The sequence below is a fragment of the Stylophora pistillata genome, chromosome 8, assembly GCF_964205215.1.
Source record: "Stylophora pistillata chromosome 8, jaStyPist1.2, whole genome shotgun sequence".
Taxonomy (NCBI): domain Eukaryota; kingdom Metazoa; phylum Cnidaria; class Anthozoa; order Scleractinia; family Pocilloporidae; genus Stylophora; species Stylophora pistillata.
The window spans coordinates 4,275,001-4,297,494 of record NC_142526.1 but is presented as its reverse complement, the minus strand read 5'-3'; the positions used below and the strand labels follow the sequence as shown (position 1 = coordinate 4,297,494).

Genomic DNA, 22,494 nt, shown 5'->3' with positions numbered 1-22,494 from the left:
CTAACGACTGTCTAAGACAGAGAGTAACTAAATGTTTCTTTTTGTTTTAATTCTGTAATGTGCCTCATTTCACAGGGGAAAAGAAGAAAAGAGACAAATTACACACAACTTGAAATCATAAATATTTACGCAACCTGAAAACATAAATAAAGATACGTTGTTACCAAGATACGCGAATATACCAATATACCAGTGTAAAAATAATCCATTCGGAGTTTTGGAAACCCTCGCTTTCATTGCGACAACCTCTATAGTGTGGCTGAGTTATATTAATGATTTTGTAAGAAAGTGATAATTCATTTTATTGTTAAAGGCTTTGCACTAATTCAAATTTTACAGCAGAGAAATTGTTCTAATCGGAATTTGCTATCTGTATCTGATTTCGGTGACGTTTTCCGAGGGAGGAATAAGTTTTATTCGTTTTTAGAGAAAAAAAAAATAAAGGGAAAAATCACAGCTCGAGGAGAAATTCATCTGCTTGTTGAGCGAGACTCGAATCGAAGGGATATTCTTCTTCGTTTGTATCGAGTCTGACACCACGCTGAACGCCGACAAGTAAATACAAAATATCTGATCTCAAACTTCACAAAATTTTTATTCCAGAAGTAACCAAATCAGCACATTAAGTTAATCATGCAAAGATTCGTTTATCCAGGGCGTCCTTCAAAAGGAAACATAGATCCATTACTTGAATGCATTGAGTAATCTTATTTTTCACACCTTCTTTTTTCTCGGTAATCTGCGAGTTGAGGTCTAACTTAACAAGAATGCAAGTTTCTTGTACAATGAGAATTCTGTGCGTGTTATAGATATGGCCTAAAGATCGTTAAATATATAATAAAAATAGCAAACACAACGAAGGACAAAACATTTTTGTTCAGTATGCAAATAAACGAGTCACTGTGGCAATCAGTTGGCGACCATGGCGACCTCTCCCAAACAAAACTTTAATTTTTTTTTTGTGACTGCATTCTCACTGCATGTGTATGCCTTGTGGATGTGGCCACCTAAAAAAAAAAGTGTCACCGAACCTCAACTGAGTAACAGGAAGGTCAGATTTGATGGTCAAAAAGTCACCGTCCTCCCGAAAGAAAAAAGAACAAATACAGGAAGATGTAGAAGAGGAACTGAAACGATATTAAGGATCTCATTCGGTAGGCATAAGCGTGGCCCTTTTATAAATGCAGGGGTCTTCTCTATTAACTTGAAACAAAAAAAGATAAAAGGAAATCGTAAGGTAATTAATTTGAACCTCGATATCTGCATTGGGGAAATGATTAAAAAAAAAAAACACAGTTAGTGCAATGTAGCTTCGGTACAGTTTCTTCCAAAGAGTCCATCTCTGCACAAGCTTCGATAGCCTTTGCTGGTGAATCCTGTGTGGCAGCGCTGGATCGAAGAATAGGGATTAGAAGAACAAGGGTTCTGCAAGGAAGAAAAATGTGTGTTTGTCTGATGTTAATATAATTAGGGAAAAACTGGAGACTGTGTGATTGATGTTGTGATAGTAATATTGTCTGTATTAGGTGCCCAGCTATAAAGCTGTATTAAATTTGATAGTCATCCTGGTCACAAAATGTTTTTTCCTACTGGTTTATTCAATAAAATTATTTTAAAAAGCCATCTCCTTAATTATTAGTTAGCAGAGATGTCGCAATCTGATTTGCCGTTGTCGATAAGGATACAGACAACGCTTCCCGCGTCAACATGTCACGCAATGGTCACGCGCTGAAAAAAATGTTTTACTTGACGTCGATATTGTGGTCGAGAACACGTCAAAAGACAAATCTGCTGTGGACTCACTCGGCTACGCCTCGTAAGTCAATAACATTTTGACCTCTGTAATGGCAAATATCGTCGTGGATAAGAGTACAGACTAACGCTAAACTGCTGCTGATTTTTTAAACCTTGAAACCCCTAAGAATAACCATCCAATTTCTGTCTCTACTATATTACTACTAATCATTCATTGACATCGTGAGAATGAAGTAAATGATCACCAAGCTAAGAAGCTTTGACTGTTTAATAAATTCTCCTTGTCAGCGTCTAAGAAAGCGTACAGAGAATATTGTTACAGATGTTAGGTTGGGAAGGGTCAGTAGCCGAACCTCGATTATCTGGTGTTTTTAGTTATCCGGACTCGTTCCTCTTCTCCCAAATTCTCACGATTATCAATTGGTTACATTCAAGTTGTGAATCAACTTTTTCCCATCAAACAAAGCAGACGCTCTGAAACAATGCTGACCCTATTTCGTCAATGCAGCTTGAAAGAAAGATGAAACTAGCGACGAGGGTACGCTCTAGCGGCTTGAAAATGATTGACATCTGAATAACGAGCTCGTTATTTTTGGCTTGAGAATGGAGAACAGAACCTCCAGCAGCCACTTAGTAAAAGGGAAAAAAAAATTATTCACAAGGTTTAGGCACCGATGAAAGGTGCCTAGCAACCAGCTTGTCAATTGTCATTATAGAAGCTGTAAACAGTATATTTCTCTATCTGAATATTCCCACCCAAGAGAAATAATAGTTCGTGTCCTCGTCTATCAGTTTTGAAATCAACACCTTAAGGAGTTAAGGCTGATAGTTTCTAAAGAAACTTTTTGGGGCTGCGTCGGTGGGGGGTAACGAAATAATTTGAATATATCAACAAAGTTGAAATGGTAAATTGGCCACCGTAACGATTATAAAGGCTGACGTTCCGAACTTTAGCCCTTCGCCGGAGCGAAGGAGTCTCACAGGAGATTTAAAAATATCAAGAAAACAGTGTTGTTTTGTTTCGACAGTTCAATTTTTTAGGAGGTTCAATGCGTGCTAAGACGTTCTTTCACTTAGAACGGTTTGGGGAGCTATTGAATGATTCCCACATCGGTGAGAAGGACGGGAAGGAATGAATGTGAGCGGTTGTGGGTCTCTTCATAGGACATCGACTGAGGTTTGCAAATCGGAGAATCTAAGTAAAGTTATTTTTTACCCGCCAACGAATCTTCTTGTTTCCAATAGGTCTAAATGGTTCTTTTTTAGATCGAAGGTTGTCAATGGTTCAACTTGCGGACAGTCTCTCTTTTCCATCTTTCTTTCCAAGGTGGCGGCTTCGTCGATCACGGAATGACCGGGAAAGTACTCGGGGCGAGTTTTAAAGGGTCTCAAATGCAAGCGCCACTCGTTGCGCCTAGAGTAATGTGCGTAATTCCGGCTGATGGCCGGGCAACTCTCAGTCCAACCCCTGAGAACGCCCGTAAAAGTTTAGGAACCGCGCCTGTCTATCATTAAAAGGAAAAGGATGTAATCAACTCGTCGTTTACGTTCCTATTCAACTGACCGCCGTTAAATCATTTCATTTAAAAGGTGACATTTGCGAAATAAAGAAATTATTATCACCGCGTCTGAACACAAAAATCAATTGTATTTTTTTCCTATCTACTTAATTTGAAGGCTTTTCTTCTGTTGCGCACATTTGAAAACTTAGCTGTTCTAATTACGGCTCGTAAATTTCTTTTGTAGGGAAAGCCATTTACCTTATTACAGTTGATTTGCGCTGACCGTACTTCCAAACGTAGGTCGTTGGCTAAAAGAACATAAAAAGATTCATTTATGAAGCCTTCTAGTTGTAATTTGCAGTTAATATCCACGCATTATTATATGGCTGTGTCTCACAAGGACTGGGAACTACCGAATTCACAAATTTGCTTGGCTGAAATCAATACTGAAAGCGGTCTAGATTTTCCCATCTAGACCGGAATCTAGATCGGAATCTAGACCGGTCTGAAAAGAAAAGGTACAAAGAAGACAAAAAATTGGCATATAAGACACAGCCATATAATAAACATCTTATTAACCGAGCTAGGTCGGTCTGTAAGGGAGAATCTTGACCTCGGTCGCTGGTACAGACCTCACTGCGTGAGGCGACCTCGGTCAAGATTAGGGACCTTACGCAACCACGACGGCGACGGCAACGAGGACGTGGAAAAACAAGAGATCTAATTGGCAGAACAACAGCTCAGCACGTGCGTTTTGAAACTTTGTACATTTCTTAGCCGTCCTATGCAAAATAACAACTTAAAATCGCCAAAATTTGCGTCGTCTGCGAACCGAAACCGCAACGGCAAATTATTTTAACTTCCATTTGGAACTCAACGCTACTTTTAAACGTCATGCTGAAGTTGAGCTGTGGCGCTGTGTGAGACAGTAAGCTCCTGCAGCCATTTTTGAAATTCTAACTAAGAGTAGAAATTCATTTTTTAATCGAAGTCTTCCTTGACGTTGCCGTCCTGATTGCGTATGGTCCCTATTCTCCCATACAGACCTCCCGCTCGGTTAATAAGAACTAGATATTCGAGTAACGTTCGGTTGATAAGAAATTTGCAAGCCCTGCTCTCGCTTCCCCAGAAAAAAAATTCTTTTTTATTTTTGTCAACTTTGTTTTTAGCACGAATCTGAGGGTGTCAGGTGAAAAAGATTAAACGCGTCAAGCACGTCTTAGGCCTGAATACATTACCAAAACGTGAGAAATCAGGGAAATTATATTTTGACAGCAAAAAGAGCCTTTTACCTGGATACTTGCTTTCAATTTAAATTCATTTTCGAATTTTATTTTCATAATTTTAATTAACATGTTTTGAAGATGGTAATTAGGGTCCAATTTTGGTCCATTTAAGACCCAAAGATCACATGGCAAAATTAAAAGAAGTCGAAACCTATTTTTATTTGCGCGATTCAATAAAATGCGTCGAGCTCGTTAGAAAACGAGTTACCATTGTGCTGTGTGAGAAATGTCATCTGCAGCTGGCTTTCATCAGCACATTTGTAAAGAGGTCCCACCTCAGAGCGGCTGAAAAAATATAATTAACGAATCTTGACCTAATGATGGAGGTAATAAACTTGACGTTCATTAGTTTGTAACCCTGAAGGCAAGATAGCAGTAATCAGAGGCTGCGCCCCTAGCAGATGACGATTTCTTTCCAATCTCGTTATTCTATTGTGCGGGGATGCACTCTTTTATCTAGATAAGCTCAGCTTATCTGAAAAATCGATTTCTATCTTTAATAAGTTGATCGAACTTTGATGTGTTTTTGCCTCCCGTAGAATTCACAATTTGCGGCCGAATTTGAATTTTGAGTTGACCTTGCTGACGATTGCGAAACAGCGAGTGGCGCCAAACTCCCAATAGGATATAAGTCAAGGTTAGAAACCGTGTAGATGATATTTTCTATTTTTTCCAAGATTAATTAATTAGTACAATGAAAAGAGAAAGGCGCATTTGAAAAAGGTAAGTGTTTAAATTTCCCCGCAGGGGAACTTAAATTGTTAATTTTACTTGATTAAAAGTAAGGGCTATGTTGGAATAATTTACCATGGTGAAAGAAGCGAGGAAAGTAAATAAGTTTTCATCAAATCATTAAACCAGTGTAAAGTCTGAAATTGTCAATATGATTTTTCTTGGTTACATATACAAAAATCTCGGTCTACTGAAACTTAAAACCGAGATCTTACCTTGATTCTTTAACCTCTTAAAACGTTGTTTACAAATTTTCTCCTCGTTTTTTCCCTCAAATTAAAATATCTTTTTACTTCCGATGCGTTTAATATCGCAATTATCTTCTGAAGAGTTGATTATTTCCTGGGCCGAAGTTTCGAATATCTCCCTGTGGAGATGTGATTCAGGAATAAATCATTGTCATATTTTGTCAGCTCCGACCAGATTGTAACCTTGGAATAAGGCAGCTGTCATTTCATCCAATCTGAGTTTCATTAAGGTAACTTTTTTCGAATGATATCGCTGTTAGAATTGCAGTGGAATCAGCTGTTTCTTGATAGTGAACTTATTATATCTGAGGACTGCTTAAAGTGCCTATGAAGTAATATTTTTTTTGCCCTGTTTGTTTGCTTATGTCTTGATGAACACAGCTACGCGATTTTGACCTACCAAAAGAGCTTTCTTGTATTATTTTTTGAACCTCAAAGTTTGGATTTTGCAATCTGAAATGGGTCCATTTTGCGCGCGGTCAAATCTCATCTTACAAAGGAAGTGACTTAGTTGGTGGTTCTGAAGACAACAAAAAAAAGCTTAAACAAAGCGCCAGAACCACCAACTACGTCATCAGAGGTACCAAAAAGCCGATTTAAATTTATTTTCTTGAAATTGTTTTTGTCATTCCTTAATAAGGACATAATAAGCTACAAAATTATGCAAAAAAAAAAAACTACTTCATAGGCACTTTAAAAGAGCAATAAATTACCTTGAAATGCAATATTGCCTCCTGTATACAAACGCATAATACTATAATAAGAAGCAATAAGAAATTTCCTACGTGGACCCATCAATTATGGTTTGCGGAAAGAAATTCGAAAATCTTTGCAATCAAGAATCTATTATTTTTCCTTTTTTTTTTGTTCCTTTCGGTCTCATTTTTCTCACTCTCTTCTTCTTCTTTTTTTTTCTTTTCGTTTTCACATGTGATTTACTGACAATCTGTGATCAAGCAATAAAACTGTTTGCGCACTTTTGTACATGAAAGTGTTCACATGGTTATGTTCAGTTATATGCATTACCGACACCATAAATGTAGTGTACGCCGATTTATCGAGAATTGCTTAAAAATTAAAAAAAAAGACTCTTAGCAATGACAATAATTATCGGAAACTCATCGACGTTAAACTTAACTTTAATGAAAACCGGTAAAACGATACCAAACACTGCAGGACATTTGGGACAAGAAGGTGAATAACATTTGATATTTTGTTTGCTTTCTTTTCCTAAGACATATCCTAGTGTAAACATCAGAACAACGCTCATAAGGTTTGCTTTCAAGATGGAATGAGGGCACCGACTAACGTGTTGTCAAAGGATAATGATTTTGATAGAAAGCGTAACGATTTTCCTCGATAAAACTCAGCTTCGAGGATTCTCTACATAGCCTTATACGCAATCTATATTGTTCAAACCGTTTCTCAATTAATTTTCAGGCGTGTGAAAAAGATGCTTCTAGTTCTTCGACATCGTTCAACGACAGCTTTGTTTGTGGAATTCTACGCAACAGTCCTTTTTCACGATGAAGTCGAAAGCGCTCAAAGCAGCGTCTCAGGTAATCCAGGCTACATAACACAATCTTATCATTCTAATTAACAATCCTGCTTTATCAGATGCAGTTATGGTTGTGAAAGGTATGTAGAAATTTTGAAAGCAGACCATTTCAAGATATCGACTTATGCCCTCTGGTAAGGTGAGATTTTTGTCAAAACTGAAGTGAAATTTTTCCAAAGTTTTGATTTTTTTCGGTTTGTCTCTTAACTAATCACGGGCCTCTTTCGACCGTTTTAGATTCCTTATTTTACTTTGACTTGAAAGTGCAAAACTTGTCACTGTAAGTTTTCATCTTTGGCAAGCATGCGCAGTGGCTCTTTATCCCTCATTGTTGTCTGTTGGGGATCCTCCTTCCCCACCATCTCTTCCAGCCGATGGCCACCTACCTTCAATTCCTTCACCGTCACCTGGTGGGAATCCTCCGCAACCACCATTACCTTCTCCGGATGGGCAGTCGTTGGCTGTCGGTGGACCTCCTTCTCCATCATCTCTTTCAGCTGATGAGGATCCACCTGTAACACCTTTACCTCCCCCACCTTCATCTGATGGGAATCCACCGTTACTACCATTACCACCTCCAGATGGGGAGCCACTGGCTGGCGGTGGGCCTCCATCTCGAGGCCTTTCAGCCGATGACCACCTACCTTCACCTCCTTCATTGCCGTCTGGCGAGAATCCTCCGTCCCCACCATCTTCTTGCTCAATTGGTCGTCCACCTTCGCCACCAGGTGGGAATCCCACCCAAACACCGCGTGCACCTACCCTACTACCACGTCCTCGACCACTACCTCCCCAACCACCACTTCCACGGCCGCCACCACAACTGCCAACATCACTGCCACAATCACCATTACAGCAGTTACCATCAACGTCCGTACCGACGACTCCACTATCTTCTGAATCTCCAACTTCATCCAGCGGGAATCTGACCGTTGGTACTTTACCCACTTTAGTTGTTTCTCCCACTGTACCTGCCCCTGAATACTTCATCCTTAATTCTTTACGCCTCATTTGCAGTCCAGATGAAATCTCAACCAATGGTAAGGCAAAAATTCAAGTCTCACTCAGGAAATACTATAGTCTTTCGTGCATTTGCTTAAGCACATTATGTACGTGTAATATTCAAGAGGAAATTTGGGACCCTCCAGAATGCCTTGACAGTAATCTGTGGCCATGAATTTGGAGTGAAGTTTTTATTAATTTCCTCAAATGTTCAACGTATATTACAAAACGAGTTAAAAATATATTGTTTGTTTGTTTACATCCTTAGCCTCCATAGATCCAAAATGGATTGAGAGTGTTCGGCGTTTTATACACCGATGTTTCCGAAGCTATGATAAATATAAGAGATTTACCTGCAAAAATCGCTGTGGCAACGACGACAGATTGGAAAATGTTTCTATACCCGTATTTAGTAGGTTTTTACCCCTATGCTACTGTGACAAGCTTTGTGATAGCTTTGGTGACTGCTGCTACGACTTCGATGTAATGTAAGGTTTCTTCCTTTTTTATTGTTCGTTGATTTGTATGTGTGTTGTATGATACTAGGTCGCAGTGCAAAAAAAGGTAAGTCACAGTGGCTGCTTTAAGGTGTGCACTCTTTATGGTAGTAAATAAATGATTACTGATTATGATTTGCTTCCTACTGACTGAATCATTTCAAGTCACATTGAACGAAAAAGAGAGTTTTACTAGACATGTACGTTGTAAAAGTGCAATCACCACATTCATGTACCGTGCAAGTAAACCTTACATGAAATTTTTATCCTGCTCACATTTCATTTATTGAACGATTTGATCAACCATATTGACATGAAAATATCGACTGGATTTAGCCATAGACGACTTCCTTCAGCACAAAATTGCATGAATGATGCACTTTTGATCGAATGATCTTGAATACTTACACCACCTCCACAGTCAATAAGGTGTAAATCCAAACCTATCCACGACCTGCTCATAACTATGTTTTCCCGCGCCACAGACAATTTCTTGAATTAACTTTTGTCTTTTATTTTTAACTTTTGTCGGGTCTTTGTGGTTTCTTCTCTCTGTGATTGAGCGCTGTGATGACTTTGTTTATGGTATTATGACATTCTATTGAAAGGCACCACGCATGCAATTTTTGATAATTTTTTAATGTGATGTCAGAATTTTAAGTTCTCTAATTTATGTCATGGTTTCCTTCATAGTTGTCGTGCGCAAGTGAATCCTGAAAGAAGCACTTTAAGTGCAACTGAAACCTGCTTCGCTTTAAAAGACAACCTACTTTGGCCCATTTACAACGGTTACGCTGTCTGGAGTACATGTCCTCAAAAATGGGAAGAAAACGAAACGCCAAAAAAATGTGAGAACGAAGATCAACGTGAACTCCTGACAAGTTTGCCGGTTTTCAACGAAGACAATCTCAAAACGTATAAAAACATATTTTGTGCAAGATGTAATGGAGCTGTAAACACGACTTACTGGAGGCTTAGTTTTGTCTGCTCTTCATGGTTCAACTTTACCGCATCGAATATTTTAGCTAATGTGAACACTTTGCTAAACAACTGTTCGTTGGACATATCACCGCAAGATTTCCAGCAAAGCTCATTGAAACGATGCATTCCTCGGTTTCAAGATTGTCAAGTAGTGAGTCAACAAAAAAACCAATCTCACTGCCAAATGGAGTGCCTGCGGTACGCTTTCCCAGTGTGTTTTAATTCGGCGGGTATACTACGTTTTCGAAACCCACAATGCGCATTGTGTAATGGCTTCAAACCTGTTGATCTCGAAAATGAATGTGAATCTGGGAGTGCTCCGAATCTTCCACCATTGACCATTTTGTTTGATTTTACTTCCACGTCCAAATGCAAGATTCGGGTAGATGAGATAAAACAGGGCGTGTTTCAACGGATTGAACGTACCGTAGTTTGTTCTGGTGATGAATTGTATGATCCTTACGCTGCAAGCTGCAAAAAGGTTGTCTCACTTGAAGATTATGGCGACCGTCAGCTTGATAAGCGCAATAGCTCAGACTTTTGGAATCCAAACTGTACTATTGTGGCGTTTAACAAAACGGATTTCAAGCAGCTTCCCAACGGATCCATCTATTCGAGTCATCACAGGAAGACTTACAATAACAACACCTACAAATTTATTGACGATAAACTACTGTTATGTGTAAATCTTTCGAGGAACTTTACTGGTACAGATTTGAAGCGCGATTATCAGTGGACTGAGATCACTAGAGCCACGCCAGCATCACTGCAGCTTTTCACTTTTATTGGATCCATACTGTCGATGGTCTCTCTAATTCTTCTGCTTTTGACATACATCATGTTTACTGAGCTCCGCAACCTACCGGGGAAAATCATTATAAACTTGGCCATTTCTCTTCTGCTGTATCAGAGTTGTTTCTTTGCGGGAGGAGAGATTAAAGATCCCGAGACGTGTCTGTCAGTTGCAGTTCTACTCCATTTCTTTGTTCTCTCTTCTTTTACTTGGATGAGCGTAATGGCTTATGATGTGCATCGGATTTTTGCTCCGTTAAGTAAGTTCATTTTCCTGAAAGAGTCCTTGAAATTATTTTCTGAAAAAGGGTACGAACCTTGTATATGTTTATCGCTTGCATTACGAAGATGTGTTGAAAATGAGAGGTGCTTGGACAACATGCTTCACTTTTGCATCACCCCCTCCAGCCAAGAGCGGGTAATGCAACTGTGACGAAATTCCAGGGTGGGGTGGGTGTGAGGGTAACGGTTTAGGCATCTTGCGATGGTCTATCATCCCTTCGAGTAACCCTTGCAATGCTTGCAATTGCTTCATGGGAGAGAATCTTGGTAAGCCCTTCAAGAGGTAGTGTTCTCCCCAAAGTTTACTCTTATGAATAGACTTTACTCAGTCCCAATTCCTCGAGGTGCTTGGACAAGATGCTTGACTGTTGCATCACCCCCTCCAGCCAGGAGCGGGTAATGCAACAGTGACGAAATTCCAGGGTGGGGTGGGTGTGAGGGTAACGGTTTAGGTATATTGCGATGGTCTATCATCCCTTCGAGTAACCCTTGCAATGCTTGCAATAGCTTCATGGGAGAGAATCTTGGTAAGCTCTTCAAGAGGTAGTGTTCCCCCCAAAGTTAACTCTTATGAATAGGCTTTACTCAGTCCCAATTCCTCGAGATGTTTGAAAGACAGATTTCTGCCCCATAGCAGCCAAAGGGAGAGGGAGAGGGAGAGAGAGAGAGAGAGAGGTCCGTAGCAAGCGAGGTCCGTACTTCGCTGATATAGCTCAGTAACCTCCCGATTCAGCCCTCTACTAAATCACTAAGTTAATACCATAACCTAAGTTGGTCCTATCGCGCTTATCATTATTTCAAAAGAAGGATCGGGAGTTGCAGCGAATCTACATGATGGCGACAACAAACGTCTTACGGTGTACTGTGTGTATGCCTGGGGAGTTCCGGCTGTGATTGTTGTCACATGTGTCGTAATTGATCATATACAAAGAGGAGCTATCGGATATGGTGAGTTTTTTGCATTGCTAAATTATTGATGCCATTGAGGAATAAACCATCATCGGAGCTTTCGTTGATTCTTTGTAGGTAGGGAATGTTTATAAAATTAGTTATTGGCGAGTTCCTTGCATTTCTAAAGCATTGAGGGTGCAGAAAAATTGACCTTTGTTAAAGCTCTAGTTTATTGCTTTTGGTTAGGGAGTACATTTCCATACCCATATGAGGGACCAATCATTTGAACTTTTTTTCGCTTGGGTGGTGACACGAAGGACTTTTGTGGGATCACATGGTCTTCTTTGGAAGGGGAACAGCAGTTGCTAACATAGTATGAAGGGTGCGACTATAGAAAACTGACTGCCAATTAACTACCAACGAGGGTGTGGGGGGGGGGAGGGCAGGGAAGAGAAGTCAAAAGAATATTAAAGAGCCTTATTGGGAGAACAGGTAAAATTTCATTGTGTCCAAATCAAAATCCTCCAACATCTCACTTTGGCGGTATATTATGTGCGGTCTCAAAATATCATTTTCCTCTCTTACTGATAACCCTTTTGGATTAAGAATTTGTGATTTTCTTATATTCACAATAGGACAAGGTAAAGAGGAATGTTTTATATCTCAGCCACTGGCCAAGCTTTATTCGTTTGTTGTGCCTGTCGCCCTAGTCCTGCTCTTCAATCTATTGGCACTCGGACACACTGTGAGTCGCATCGTCAAAACACGAAAGGTATATGCAGATTTGATCGACGTTTTTTCTTTTAACCACGTTTTACCCTTTAGTAGAAGAAGTTAAGTTTACTGAAAGATTTAACCGATATCAGTATGCATATTTTCGGTACCAAAGAGATATGAAGTAATTTTTTTTTCTCACACGAGGCGCTAAGGAGCCAGGTGATACTCGTTGGATTCAGTCCTACGGTACTGATGGACAGAATTTCTGTTATAGTCAACAGCTTCTTTTGTTGATGATCATTTCCTTTATTCTCCTGACCTTAATATTTGATTTAGTGGTGACCCTGTGAGGAGAAATTAGATGCTTGTCACTCTCAAAAGTTGCCAGGTCAAAATAACCATCAATGGGAAATACTACTCTTTCTTAGTGTTCGGGAAATGCATGATGTATTTCTTTATTGATATAACGAACAGCTGGAAAACTAAGTGGTAATTAGTGAATAATGTAACTTGTTGTAAATGATTTTCTTTGTTAGAACAGTTTTCAAAGAAGTGTCGAAACCCAAAACCAAATAAATCCCAGCGACCATTCATTTGATTGGTTGAGATGGTGATAACCAGTCCCAGAGCGAAGTAAAGCAAAACTAGAGCAATCTAGCTAGGATCACTTTGAAATATGCTCTCAATATTTATTTATTATTCTCTTAAAGGAAACTCAACAAATCACCAATCAGCGACAAAGCAACAGTGTGGCTGTAATTTGCGTCAAAATGGTGTCAGTTGTGGGCTTGACTTGGATTCTTGGAATTGTTGCGAATGTGAAGGCATTGTCGTTGCTATGGTACCCGTATGTGATTATGAACAGTCTTCAAGGCAGGTTTTCTTTTACCATTGTATTTACTTCTTCTGTCTCTCCTCTTGGTATCGATCTCAGTGTCGTTGAAAAAGATGGATATTTTCCATTGCCGTTTCGCGGCTTGGTAGATTTCCATCTCTATTCATCTTCACTTTGGTAAATATTTTTTAGTTATATTTGTGACAATTCTGTGCCACGAAGTTTACTCGTGTACGTAGACATTCATACGGAGTTCATGCTTTTCTTACCGAAACATCTAAGCATTTTTTGAGGTACATCACATTGCTATATGCCGATAATTTCACTAAAAAAAACGAGCACTGTGAATGATTGATTCTCGGTCACGTGCCCCTGATCTAGTCCAAGTCAAATGTATCCCGATCGGGATACAATTGCGCAGTTGTTGCCCGCGCACCGAATATAACCGCATGCTTTTGCCATATGATTGTTTAAGGGAAAGTCTAAATATATAACAAAGCACTTAATGTATGGTCCCGCGGGAAACTGGTTAGTTTTGTCTTTCCTTGAGTTGTGATGTTTCCCGAAACGAAGTTGAGGGAAACATCAGGACTCCCGGAAAAACAAAACTAACTGTTTCCCTTGGGATCATACATTAAGGGTATATCATTTTCAGGAGCCAGAGCCCTTGAACTTAAAAAGAAAATTAAATGGAGGAACAGTAGCTAAGGTGTAAAGAAGTTCGGTGGGTGTTTTATGAAATAAGCGCGGTTTACCCGTCATCCCCCTACATTTCCTGAATTTTGCTCCTTTTCTTAATTAATAGGGCTATTTATTTTTCTGGCATTCGCTGTGAGTGGAAGAGCTCTAGAGTTGTGCAGAGTTAAACTGAACAAATCGACAAAGAAACCGCCAGCATTGAACCGAGACCAGATGCATTCCAACTGTACTCTGCAGTCCACTGCCAATGTAACTTGTGATTATCAAGATAAACGAGATACTTACATCTAAAAAAAAGCAAAGGAACTAAAACAAATTAAACAACAAGTAGATGGATATTGCAGCCTTTAGTGTCGGGCGTGTCTAGTCTGATGTACCTAACTTAAAGTGACAAGCAGAACTAAAATGTGCTCAATTGAGGGCGCGTAAAGTTCGAATTGGTATTCGTACTGGTAATGATGATAATAATTTAGTGATAAAAACGAGCGATAAAAAATATGAACGACGTTTCGACGGCTCCACGGTCATTTTCAAGTTAGAGTTCACGAGTTTTTCCGCATATATACGATTTCTGAAACAGTAGAATGAAGGTAAAAACCAAGTATTTACATATAAACAATAAAGCTAATAACTAATAACAAAGTGCAAAAACGAAGTGTAGATAAGCGGTGAAAAGGATGAAAATTAATTAATATGAAGTGTTAAGCAAACAGCTTCGCGCGAATAGAATCGCTCTGTTTGTTCACTTTTGGCTTAAGGTCCCGAATAAGAAGCATTTCGAAAATCAAACAATCGAACTTGTTTGAGCATTTCCTCAGGACCCTAAAGTTCTTTGCGATTTCACATGGTTCGATTCCATGTTCTCTTACATGATTGCCGATTACCGATCGTTTATGTTCCTCCACACGTTGATGTAGGTGTCGGCTTGTAAAGCCGACATAATCTGTATCGCACAGATCACACTTAAAGAGATATACAACGTTTTGCTGGTTGACAATTGGAGGTTTAAGTTCCTTAGCTTTGAGCTCATCTTTGATCTTGCGGCTTGTAAAGACAGAATGTACTTCGGTATTTATCTTCCGGCTAAGATCACTGAGTTGTTCGTGTAGTTTGTTTGCTGATCTCTGATCCTTGAAGGGCAGGGGTACCCTAACGGGAATTTGACCTGCTTGTTGCGGGGGACGTGTGTAATGATAAAAAATAATTATAATAATAATACACCGAATCGAAATATGGCGTCCAATTTCAACTGCCATTGTTCTGGACTTACTAGCCACTCATACATGTGATAATCCTTTTGTGTTTCCACGTGAAGACGAGGCTAGTAAGTCTACAATTGATGGTAATTCAAATTGGACGCCATATTTCAATTCGGTGTATAACAATAATAATTATTATAGTAAAAACTTCTTTTGGGGCACAGGTACGTAATCTCAGAGCACTTTTCAGATGAAAGAAATAAAGAAATATATAACTTCTGAAAAAAACAATGCAATAAACTTAATAACTGATGTTTCGAGTTTTCTAAAAAAAAAAAAACCTTTTACACTTTAATTTTTTAATGGAAAGCAACTTCAAAGAGTTGGTACAGCTACGGAGAAAGACCGGGCTCCGTATGTCTGGGTCTGATCGTCAGGTACTTCCCAAAACATACCTCTGTTTGCATAACGAAGATTTACGGGTGGAGGCCTTTTATTTTTGTTTGGGAAAGAGGGGGAGATGGGAGTAATCAATTCCTTTTTGTCTATTCCTAACCCAAAGAATTTTACACGAACGGCGAAAAGAAAAGCGATAGGAAAACCGAGGAATTCTTGTTACCCCGGCCCCACTTAAGGTAATAATATGAACAGTACAGTACAGTTTAGGGGAGCATATTACACCGTAACATCGGTATGCATATTCTCCATACTGTTATCGACTCATTTCCTCTGGCACTGGCGAGGAGAGTTTGTTGAAAAATGAATAGATTCTTAAGTAAGTTGTTATTTGTGTTATTCTCGTGGCCTTTATGTGTGAGTCAGGGTTGAAACTGTAAGCAGAAACTAGCTGCTAGACATTCCTAACGTTCAAAGGGTTAATATGTACAGGCTGAGCCGCATACAGCCTAAATTGGTAGTCTAGAAGGGTAGCCTACAATGAACAGAAAGTTGTGATACGAGTGATCACATGCGTATAGCACACCGGTGCATATCAAGAGTATATTCTCTTCTGCATATAAATCCATTTTTACAAGATAACTTGAACATAAAAAAAAAAAACACAAAAAATAAATAATAACAACGAGTTAAGTAAATGACGCTAACTTGAATCAGAATTCTGAACTATATTGTGTGTGTTTTTCGATGATCTACATTGCGCTCACAATTTCTACGCAAAATAAGTAGAATTATTATCATTAATCACTCATTTATTCCTCCGTCAAACAGTAGTTATCTATTGGAAAAAAAAACCTTCTTTGAATTTATATTGATGTGCACTCCAAATTGTGATTGGTAGAGTTAAAAACCGTTGTAACGTCCATCCCAGTCGTCCGCTGGGAAACGGTCGTTTCGTGTACGAGTAGTTTCGTTATATTAACGAACAGTTCGCCAACGTCTCGGAGCATTTCGCTGACATCTCATATAGATCCTTTGGCTAAAGTTTAACAGTCTTAACAGAGTTAGGTTGTTTCAATACAAACTGAAAGTTGATAAAAGGGGTAAGTTTCTTAAGAAACTATGGTACTGCGCTGGTGGAGGTAATAGCGTAAATTGATTTTATCAACTGAGTTGATTTTGCAAATTGGCCACCGTAAAGGGTTTAAAAGCTGACGTTTCGAGCATTGGCCCTTTCGTTAGGACGAATGGTGGAATTGTGGATTGTGTGTGTTTACATGCAGAAAGTGGAGCTACGCTACGCTATAGGTGGGAACATGGTTACGAGAAAAACAGGAATAAATCAGTGGAATACTTCCATAGGTATCGTTGATACGTATGGAATTAAGAGTACCGATTCGAAAGACAAACTTTTGTTAAAGAGTTTTGCAGCTTTCCGAGCTGCCATAATGTAAGGAAAGGCCGCAGACTGCCATACACTGATTAGAATGAATAGGAAGATTGAAGTGTCTAGCGACTGGTTTTGATGCGTCCTTGTCACTCCTCTCTACATCGCGAAAGTTTACTCGGAATCGGTTACCTAGTCGTCTTCTTGTTTTGCCAATGGATACCTTTTTGCAATAAGTGCAAGTTATACAGTAGATGACATTGGCGGAGGTGCACTTGAAGTGATCAGGAATCTTAATGGATCGTATGAAAAGATGAAGAGGGAAAAGAAAACTTATGGACAACCTAGGCCTCACGTACAGCGTGCAGTCGAAGAGTTCCCGTATAAAAAACAGGCAGTGCAGGATAAGCCCTAATGTTGTACCGTATGAAGTCAGACCTGTCAGTCGATTGAGGCCAGGTATGCCATACGATAATTTAGTTTTGCGAGCTTCCGCCGATCTACGGCATCATCAGGGAATGTACATGGAATCTTTGAAGTGAAGAGTATATCAAGCGAGGTGTTAGGCTAGATGATAGAGGTTCAGCAGACAATAGGACAGGAAAGTGACTGGTATGTAATTGCAGTAGAAATAGGTCTATGCAGAAAATAAATATAGTCAGGGTAAATGCTATAGTTAGAATTAAGGATCTTTGAGTTCAGAACACTCCTCCCTGATGATGCCGTAGATCGGCGAAAGCTTGGAAAACTAAATGATCGTAGCATACCTGGCTTCATTTGATTTGCAATTCTGACTTTATAACACTATGCTACTCAAGGACAACATCCAACGTTATACCGTCTGTTGATTGTACAGGATTTTATTAGTCACTTCTACGAAGAAGACAAAACAAAGAGGAGACGTTCGTGAATGACCTGAAACGTTTGTTAAACAAACTATGAAACGTCAACGAACTGACCTGAGACGTGTGCGAAATGATCTGAGAATTTGACGAGAACGACTCGTAGGCGAAGTATTCATTCCAGAGCATTCTAATTTTCCCAAAGTGTGGTATCCTTCTTCGGGACGGAAACCTTGGTAATAATAGCGTCCCGTATCGCCAAACCCCATATGAATGACGGGAAGGTGGGACTTGTTTGTTAGAAGACCGCTGTCCATCCGCCAAGTTTGTTTATTCCCACCGCAGTTACAGACCCACGATGGGTTAACACACGAGCCGTTCTTTCCACAAGCGCAGCCATCATATACTGGACTTGCCCCATCAAAGTAGGTCATTTCTTCACCGTCACGTGACACCCACCATGCATATTCATTCCTTCTAATCCTAGAGTCCAGGCACTCGTATTTGATGAACTGTTGACAGTTGGTGGAAAGTTATTTTAGAACCTTCAATTGAGAAATGCTGACGGGGTTGTAATCGATGTCGAGGGAATATGAACCAACCGGCTCAAAACCATCTACATGTGTCCTGTTCTCGCTGTCATCACTGTCAACTGTCACTCCAACACCACCTTTGTCAATCATGTTACAGAAAACAGGAAATGGATTCTCACCAAGAATACCGTCAGGATCAATGAAGTCATTACCACTGACGTCGCTGATGTTGACCTTTACTTTGGTGCAGGTTTCGGGTAACTGACATAAATAATGACATTTGTTTGAATTGAGCTGACTGCATTAGACGCACGGCAAGTGTATGAACCATTATGGGTGAAGTTAGCAGATGAAACTGTCAAGTTATTGGAGGAATCAATAACTACGCCTGAGGGTAATGACGAGGTGCCATTAAATACCCACGACATCGTTGGTGTCAGGTCGCTAAAGGCAGAACAAGGCAGCGTGAGACTTTCATCGGCCTTCACTGTTACATTCGACGGCGGCTTGATGGTGAATTTGAGAGTTGAATACACTCGGAGGTGAAGTGCAGATGATTTGCTGCCCCGAATGTTTGTGGCAGCACACAGATAGGAACCACTGTCTTGTTTAGAGACGTTCGACAGGGTTAGACTTCCTCCATTTACGAAGCTTCTTGAAGTAGGCAGCAATCCTTGAGCCTTGCTCCATGTAACTGAATGTGGCAACGGATTACCAGTCGCGTTACAAGTCATGGAAACATTTCTACCCTCCACAGTTTCGATTCTATCAAGACGAACTTGTACTGATGGAAGTCCTAGAATCAAAAACAGCATTTCTTAAAAAGATTGCAAAGTCGGAAACTAAAATAATCATCTATTGCTTCAATGCAAATGACTTATTCTGTTCAATTTTACCGGCATTACTGGTGTTTTTCACTGTCCAGCAACAGTGTAAGATGTACAGTACTCTACTAAAGTACTAATTGGTTTGCTTCTAAACAACCTCTGCGGAGACTTGCTGTAAATAAATAAACAGACGAATCAGTTGATCAACTTACCTTCATTACAGTTTTGTCCCATCAGCCCATTCCTGCACACACAATGATAACCTTTACGGGGAAAGCCAGTTTGATAACTCTGGGCAACTGGGCAAGGCTTTTTAAAACAAACGTTCTGTAAGATAAAGCATAAATTACTACTGTTGGGTCTAAGGTACGGTCGCAAAGCGTGTTTGGTTTTGATACAAAAATCATTTATGCACGACTGACACCAATGTATCTATGCACTTTTGCATTTAAATTGCATGCATGTATTGCGTCCATACACTCAGCCGCAGATGCAATCCTGATCCTTGGATCTATGCATTCATACATCCAGGAGGTCGCTAAACGAGTTATCCAGGCAATCGTCTGTCAGCTGTGCTTTCGTCACCGATGCAGGCAGGGATCAATGCATTTATCACCTATGCATCCACGTATGTATCAATGCATTGAATTTTAATCCTCACATCCACGTACTCCATTATCGCTTTTATCTATTAATTTCCTGCCACGTGGATTTGGTATGGACCTTAATTCAGTACAAAGGCAATGGAGTTGCTATTAGGTATGGGTTCGAATCCCATCGATGCCTGGCCCCGGTTGTTTGCAAGTTGGACAAGGCTATACACTAAATAACTTGCTTTCCCTGGGACGGTATGGTGGGTTTTGGTCAAAACGTTTCCGCTGGATAGCATTTCATTCGTTGGATGGCGTTATCCGCACTTTGAACAACTGGGCCTTGCATTTTATCAGGACTCTCCTCTGAAATTTCTCGAATTACATCCCAGAGTTCGAATAACGGCGGCTCACCCTCACCTTAAATGATTTGTAAATAGCTCCATCTCTGTATCTCATATTCAATGGATGAGCAACATCATCGGAATCACCCAATTCACTCAAATATGTCCCATCCAGAAGAGGTTTTAGATTGTATGATATACAGTTATTCTCCGCGTAACAATTCACTTCGCAGGCACTGGCTCATTCTGTCTCCATGGTCTTGAACACGTGACCAATTAGAAAGAAGCCCGTGACTGCCTGATTCATCTCCAGTTGTCGACAATCTTCGTCTAAGACAAAAAATAGGATGGGATAACACATTGCAAATGTCTCGAAGCGCTTACAATTATAATCAATCTTGTAACTCCCTGTCATGTGCGAAGGCAGACAGGGATGAGCCGGTTACATATCATTTTCTAGATTTTGAGCTTTATGAAGTAATGAATGAGGAATATCAAAGTTTTCTAAATGTTATGTTTTGAATTAATAAATAGGAAGTACTGTGGAAAAGAAAGAGTAAAAAATTGCAAATTTAAAGATCAATCCACCACTGGCAGACAAGTCTAAACAGAAATAGTATTAAACCACGTCCCTGGTTGGGGAAGAAGGGACAGGAGACCGTGGGAAATATGAGATTGTCATTCCTGCCCCCTCTCCCTTTACGTTTCATGCCACATAAATATAATAGCGCTAAAATTTTAGGAGTTAAATTCAAATATAGGGCAAGGAAATCTGTCTTTACATTTGAAACGGTCTACAAAAAAATGAACTATTTTTGAAAGTCGTTAAATTAAAAGCGATTGTAACTTTGTTGCAATTGTTTTCAAGAACACATCATTTTTTTTAATCATTATTAATCTGGCTCATTAAAACGTTAAAATTGAAAGGTCGTTTTATAACACCGTTTAAGATGAAACGTTAGGCAGCCTGAATTTAAGCCGGCAAATAATCTGATCAGCGAGGTCGAACAAGATTTGTGATGAGTAGTTTCGAAAAAATTAAAGCCTTGCGTGGTGTTTATGCCACTTTACTCACCTTGCTGGAATGCAGCATAAATAAACGTCAGAATTAAAGATAAAAGCAGTACCGATAATTTCATTGCTGAGAACTTCATTTCTCTTCGTTTTGTGAATTTGCCTCTATGCCAGTGCGTGCAATGGCAAAATGAAAAGTTAGCAGTGTTAGCTCTGGACAGTTCTTTTCAACCAGTTGTGAAAAATTTATGGAGTAGTCATTCGTTGTCACAGTAAGACCCTTGCCTTTATGATGATTTTGGTATTCATAACTTCCTTTTTCGAGAAAAATACACATCGCTGGAAAAAGGCAAGTATCCCGACCACTTCTAAGCATTCATGAGCAATTTCCCGGTAAGAGAACATTACGGAACATTTCATTCTAACACCTCAATAATTTTTAAGGTTTCTGAAGATAAATCAGTATGTTGATTTTAGCGAAAAACAGCTGCCAAATTGGAATGAAGTCCATATTCGGTTTCTTTTATCAATTAATGTTACACAGTTAATTTTAATCAAGAAGAGCATTAAGGCATTTACTTACAGCAAATAAACGCTTTTTGGTTGAGAAAACCATGGCTAAAGTCTTCAAGTAACTTGATTGGAAATTGCATGAATAACACTGGAACTTCGAACACAGCTTGAAGTCTGAGTTGATGTTGAACGTAAAATAGTGAAATACAATAGAGGACGAAATGTTTTTGTTAAACATGTAAATAAACATGCGATATTACCTGTGCCGTAGAGAACTCTCTCAAAAAAATTATTAAAGTTAATGATGTCCATAATTATATTTACACTGCATGTGTCTATGCAGTGTAGGTATAACTATCAGAAAAAACAACGGCTTAAATTGATTTATTATCCCTGCTTATGGGACGAGTCATAATCTTTGTAAATGTTCACAAAACAGTTTGTCGTTTTCGAGTCCTTCATTCATAGAGTTGTGCAATTCACTCGCATCGCGCGAAGCGAAGCCCCTTACTTATAAAACATGGCGGAGGGAAAATCTATTTTCTCAACAATCAAGTTCAAGTGTCAAGTTTGTCAGTAGCATTTCAGTTTTCCAAGTGTGTGATATCCTTCCTCGTTAATCGCACCAGTGTCACCGAATCTCAGCTGAATAACAGGAGGGTCTGATTTAATGGTCAAAAAACCGCTGTCCTCCCGCCATTCCTCATCGTTGGCGTCACAGTTACAAGGCCATTCTTGAATCGGACAGGTGTTAGTCACGTTACATGCACATCCTTCACTAGCTCCTCCCCAGTAGGTTTTTTTGTCACCGTCACGTGACACCCACCAACTAATTCGGCCTAGACGCATTGCAGCATTATAGCATTCATATTTAATGAACTGTTGGCAGCTATTTGAGGTTTCTATCAATCCTTTGATTTGGGAGAGGCTGCTGTCGTAGTACTGAATGTCACGGCGGTAGCCACCATGTGATTCCCTTCCATTGACGTGCAATCTGTCCTCACTGTCATGACTGATAATTGTCACTCCAATACCTCTTTTGTCAGTCATGTTACAGTAAACAGGAAATGGA

General features: G+C 39.6%; 2 protein-coding genes and 1 pseudogene across 5 annotated transcripts in view; 1 reads left to right on the top strand and 2 right to left on the bottom strand.

Moving 5' to 3' along the window:
* The first annotated feature begins 5,553 nt into the window (after positions 1-5,553).
* On the top strand, positions 5,554-15,927 carry LOC148724519 (uncharacterized). 3 transcript variants are annotated; one of them, XM_088731586.1, is made up of 9 exons: positions 5,554-5,753; positions 6,964-7,082; positions 7,453-8,121; positions 8,352-8,571; positions 9,274-10,613; positions 11,440-11,583; positions 12,162-12,298; positions 12,954-13,116; positions 13,884-15,927. In XM_088731586.1, the coding sequence occupies exons 2-9, from the start codon at positions 6,977-6,979 to the stop codon at positions 14,066-14,068; spliced, it is 2,964 nt and encodes a 987-aa protein (XP_088587712.1). In that variant the 5' UTR covers positions 5,554-5,753; positions 6,964-6,976; the 3' UTR covers positions 14,069-15,927. The 3 variants fall into 3 exon arrangements, with proteins under 3 accessions (XP_088587712.1, XP_088587713.1, XP_088587711.1); XM_088731587.1 differs by lacking the exon at positions 5,554-5,753 and having other exon boundaries at positions 6,772-7,082; positions 11,443-11,583; XM_088731585.1 differs by lacking the exon at positions 5,554-5,753 and having other exon boundaries at positions 6,772-7,082.
* Positions 15,928-16,073: 146 nt separating this feature from the next.
* LOC148724518 (uncharacterized) lies at positions 16,074-20,583 on the bottom strand (annotated as a pseudogene). The gene is made up of 3 exons (XR_015990866.1): positions 19,972-20,583; positions 19,174-19,288; positions 16,074-18,930 (listed from the first exon to the last, which is right to left on the bottom strand). The product of XR_015990866.1 is annotated as an uncharacterized LOC148724518 (transcript).
* A 705-nt stretch (positions 20,584-21,288) lies between these two features.
* Positions 21,289-22,494, bottom strand: part of LOC148724517 (uncharacterized) — a 5,973-nt gene continuing 4,767 nt past the window's right edge. The window contains exon 4 of the mRNA XM_088730920.1: positions 21,289-22,494. This exon is cut by the window's right edge and continues 625 nt beyond it. Coding sequence (XP_088587046.1) covers positions 21,996-22,494 — 499 coding nt within the window. The 3' untranslated portion in view covers positions 21,289-21,995.

Bases quoted from the DNA above. Each gene is read 5' to 3' on its own strand.
- LOC148724519 (XM_088731586.1), top strand. From the start codon at position 6,977: ATGCTTCTAGTTCTTCGACATCGTTCAACGACAGCTTTGTTTGTGGAA. The intron at 7,083-7,452 runs GTAATCCAGGCT...CATCTCTTCCAG, and splicing joins CGCTCAAAGCAGCGTCTCAG to CCGATGGCCACCTACCTTCA. The intron at 8,122-8,351 runs GTAAGGCAAAAA...TTACATCCTTAG, and splicing joins AGATGAAATCTCAACCAATG to CCTCCATAGATCCAAAATGG.